We start from the raw sequence: 5000 nt of genomic DNA on the forward strand, positions 1-5000 counted from the left end.
TAATGAAGGAAACAACACACTAATATTAAAGCATGGAAAAAATCCTTCCCAACAGTCTATCAAACAACAACAAAAGTAACACTTCCTTTCATGTTACAAGTGAAGCTACAAAAAACTTTGCCACAGGGATTTCCATTGCTTATGAACAGCAATCCACTGAATGCTTTTTCTCTATGGTCTTTCACCTGCTCAAAATATATACATCATGAAAAAGTTCATCTCCAAATAGCAAACATACAACGGGTTAAGTAAAACTTGGGATATCAATGCTAAAAATAAAAAAAAATAAAAAAAATATAAAGATTTGGAAGAGCTATTATGTCCATTTCAGATTTCTAAATCCTTAAATGTGAATCTTTAGCCAACAATTATATTCCAGTAACACGTAATAGATAAGGTAGTAGAGCCATTGCTGTCGGCTTTCAAAAAATGTTCTAAATCTAATGGGACTGGTAAAAAAAATTAAACATTTTTTTTTTATGTACAGATCATTGTGTGAAATTAATGTTTCGTACAAAGAACAGAGATCTAATTCAAAAGCTTCAGAAGTCTATTCTATATCACGTAAATTCTGTATTGGAACTGAATAAATGATAGGCAAACAGGCACTTAAGAAGTACACACACATGTATACCAAAAATTAGGGAAATATATATTGTAATTTATATAAACAGAGAAGATACTCCATTTCAGAACCTTTGGCATTTCTTGAGAATAATAAGAATATGAATTTAAAGCTCTTTCATACAGTATATTTACCCTGCCAATTTTACTTTTACAAGAAACATATGTAATAATTTTTTAATTATAATATATGTATATGTGGCAGAAATTATCCTTCCATGCTTTCATTTACTTTAGAGCTACTAATACCAATGAATATTAGTATATTGCTTATCATCTTAAATTTTCCTATACTTCCCTCTTTGTAGACAATTTGACTGTCAGACACACGGCATAATAATTGACTAGAAAAATACAAGCATCCAATCACTCACCATTCTTACACTCTTAAGACATCAAACTTTACAGCTTTTATAAATAATAAAGTCCTACCTCTCTCAAAATCCAGGAAAAAAAATCTTACAGTCACATCATCCTCCTCACTTTCAAATATCTGATAGCTAGAACCCAAACTATCAAGTTCAGAATTACATAGCATCAAAATGGAACTTGTGTGCTTCCTGTTGCTTTTCCCGCTTGTCCTGCTGCTTCTCCCTGCGGTGGAGGATGCCAATGATTGCCGCAACAAAGAGGCAGGTGCCAATGAGTGCCCCAGCCGTCATGAGCATAGCCTTACTCGGGGTGATGAACAACTTGCTCACCCATTGGTCAGGGTGCTCCATGGGGTATGGAATCACAATCAGTTGTGAGTTGGGGATAATCTGCGTAAAGCTACTGGTGAGGGTGTCAGAGTAGTTTCCTTTAGGGATGCCAACATCCAGGACTTCAACAAAGTTCCAATTCCGTCCAAGGCCGAAGATGGTATAGGGCAACTGGAGCACACTGTGGGCTGTCTGTGAGAGCTGAGTTGCCCTAGAACACTGAGTTCCTCCTTTGGCAGTTGTAATGGAGTACCTGATGGAAGGGCCTGGCTGGTTTGTCCCATATGGAACTGTCTGCAGTTTACATATTTCACCATAACATCCACCAATCAGCACCTGTTGAGGAATAATTCAAACGTTACATATAAGGAAAAATTAAAAGAATTGAGTTATGAAATGCTTACAATTATACTAAATAATCTAATGATATGCAGTATCTAGTTAAGAAATATCAGTCACACTGCAATATGTTGTCTTTAGTCTATGTACACATGCTAAGCCATATAATTAGCCATATAATTTATATCATCATGATTTGACAGCTGCATTTAAAATCATTAATATGAATTTGAATTTGTAGCCAAGCAATGAATAAGAACTGATAATAATAATACAAAGACTAGGAATATGCATAAAAATAAGAAACAGCACTCTACTCTAACCTTCACAAAAACAGCATCATACTCCACAGAATCCTTGTAGACGTTCATATGATATTTTCCATCATCTGTCTTCTGTACCAAAAGAACATCAAGGGTACCATCCTCCTGGAAATCACAGAAGGTCCCTAACACTGTTTCCCCAAAAGCTTTAAAGAGGTTCCATTGATTTACAAATTTCCGTTGGTACTGGCAGGAGGAATCATCACACTCTGTATTTTCCATCAAGATCACTCTGGGTTTTTGGGATGAATCAACCAGGGTAACTAAGAAGTCTGGGTAGCCATCCAAATTGAAATCACCAACACGCAGAGTTACCGTGTCTAAAAACCTATAGCTTGAAGGGGTGAAGGGAAATGTCCACATTGTGCCATCATCCTCAACAAAGTCGACATCAAGGAAATACCATGATTTCCTGAAATCATAAACAGCCAAGTAGCTTTTCTTACAGTTTGCATCATTGCAAACTGGGATTATGGCTTCAATATTTCCATCCAAGTTCACATCAGCAAAGGCTGTCTGACCAACATGTTGCAAGCCCTCTGGGATAGTAATTGTCTTATTCAAGCTGTACTTCCCATCAATGGATGACCAGATTTCAAACTGTCCCTCTGCAGTGATCCAGAGATCAGCTGCTAAATCATTGTCTAAATCAATAAAGGCATGAGAACTTGGAAGCTTTAGATGTGGTAGTGGTTTAAGATCTGGAGCAACCATTGGCTCTGGTCTAGGGGGACCTTTAGGCCCAAAGATCCAGAATGTCCGGTTGCCATTCTCATCTTCTCCAAATAGGTCAGGAATCATATCACCATTCACGTCCATCACCAGTGGCTGGCTTTTCAGTCTCATCAGTGGTTTATCCTCCAAAGTACAGCTCAAGGTCATGTTCTTTTGATTCCCCCACAGGACATACACCTCATACAGACGACTGCCTTTGTCAAAGGGAACCAGGAGCAGGTCCATGGCTCCATTCCCATCGAAGTCTCCTGGGACTATGCTTTTTATCCAGAGTTTCTCAAATGTGCATGATAGTCCTTGGTCTGACTCACGCAGCAGAGGAGCTTCAAGATTGGATATCAGAACTTTAACTGTCTTCAAATCTTCTGTTAGGACAATCATGTCTGTGTGTTTGTCTGAGTTAAAGTCTCCAAAAGCAGCTGGCATATAATTAGCAGTTTTACCAAACACTAAGTTTGTTATGTTGACCCCGTATACGTGAGTCTGACACAAGAAAATCAACACACAAAACAATGCTTGGGGTAAAGTTTTCATTTTGAAGGATTATGTTATAACCAAAATTACAATATAAAACTAAAACAAGTCTTTCACACACAACTATAACTTTCTTTAATTTCCCAACATTCAAAAAATATTTGAGAGAAAGTTTTGTGGATGAAACCGTTGCTGTTTTCCTCTTCAACAATCCTGTGAAAGAAACAGGATATCAAAATCATATCAAATGCAATCTATGTACATTGCTTTTGTAAAATATGAAGTTATATTATTTTGCAAATAATACCTTTTCTTTCATCTAAACAGCTTCAGCATTTTCATTAAATTAACAATGCACTTTATCAAACACATCTTTTTATACATAAAACCATGTTTGGCAAAAAGTTTTAGTATCATATATTGCCTTTGTACAATCATGGACTTAGAATACTTTCTTTTCTATTTATCTTTCACATGTGTTCCATCACTACTTTCAGTCTGTAGTGAAATGAACTAAAAGGTAAAAAAAAAAAAAAAAAAAAAAAAAAAAAAAAAAAATCTTTACCAAAGCCATTTCTTTTTTTAGCATATAAATTCTCCCACTCCCAATTCTCACTGTCATTCTCATTCCCATTCTCATTCCCATTGCCATTCTCACTCTCATTCCCATTACAACTCTCATTTCCACTCCCCCTTTCTCTGTCATTCACAATCCTACTCTTACTTTCTCTCATAGCCTCTCCCTCTCTCTCTCAATCTCTTCTTCTCTTTCTTTCTCTTCCTCTCTTTCATCCTCTCCTTCTCTTTCTTTCTCTCCCCCTCTCTCATCCTCTCCTTCTCTTTCTCTCTCTCCCTCTCTCTCTTTTCCTCTCCCTCCCTCCTTATCCCTTCCCTTCTCCCTCTCACTCTCTCTCTATCTCTCTCCTTGTACCTTCCACTCCTCCTCTCTCCTACCCTGCTCTCTCCCTCTCTTGTACCTTCCCCTCTCCCTCTCTCTTTTTACCTTCTATTCTTTCTCTCTCTTTCTACATCTGCCTCTCCCACTCTCCTACATTCCCTTCTTCCTTTCTCCCTCTTTCTCTTTCCTGTCTTCCCTCTGTCTTTCTCTACCTTCCACTATAGGTAGATTATGTATTACAACAAAAAATACTACAACATATTACTCTTGTCATCTCCCCTGATCCTTGACATTTTTCAAAAACATAAAATTAGAGACACAAACAACATAACTTACAAAAATATATGTCCCAAGTTGAGTCACAACAGCTATGTTGTTGTCTTCCGACCAGGTGATTGGAGATCGCACCAACACAGTAATGGCAATAGGGATTCCTTCCACCCACTGCCGCACTTCTACATTGCCCAGCATATCTGAAATACAAGGGTTGTAACTATGGAAGCATATCTGAAATGCAGTGATTATAACTATAGATACTTCAGAAAGGAGATGCAATATTTTATAATTTTTCACAATACCTTCACATAACTGATCAAGACAATTTTGGTACTGATGATTTCCTCTCACCCTATAGTACACATGTATGTAGGAATTATGCCACAGAACCCCCCAAACCCCCACATTTTTGGCCCAAATAGCAGAGGTACCAGGGAAATTTTGATATATTTGGAAAGTCGAGAGTGAGAGGAATCCATTGATTCCAAAATCAGCACTACTGGTTATGTGATGGTATTCCAAAAAAATGATCCAATATTCTGTGTAGTACTCCATTATATATTTACTTTATTCACTACAATTGTAAAGATAATTCTATAGGCTGCATCTACATCCATATTAGAGTGTGTG

The 5000-nt window shown here is 37.2% G+C and overlaps 1 protein-coding gene across 1 annotated transcript in view; it reads right to left on the reverse strand.

Annotated features, from left to right (window-relative positions):
• The window catches only part of LOC119590159 (general transcription factor 3C polypeptide 4-like), a gene marked incomplete in the record, with an annotated part of 40933 nt that overhangs the window by 34108 nt on the left and 1825 nt on the right, over positions 1-5000 (reverse strand). Inside the window, 1 exon segment of the mRNA XM_037938944.1 lies at positions 4431-4567. Coding sequence (XP_037794872.1) covers positions 4431-4565 — 135 coding nt within the window.

The sequence above is a fragment of the Penaeus monodon genome, chromosome 26 (genome assembly GCF_015228065.2).
Source record: "Penaeus monodon isolate SGIC_2016 chromosome 26, NSTDA_Pmon_1, whole genome shotgun sequence".
In the NCBI taxonomy this organism is placed as follows: Eukaryota; Metazoa; Arthropoda; class Malacostraca; order Decapoda; family Penaeidae; genus Penaeus; species Penaeus monodon.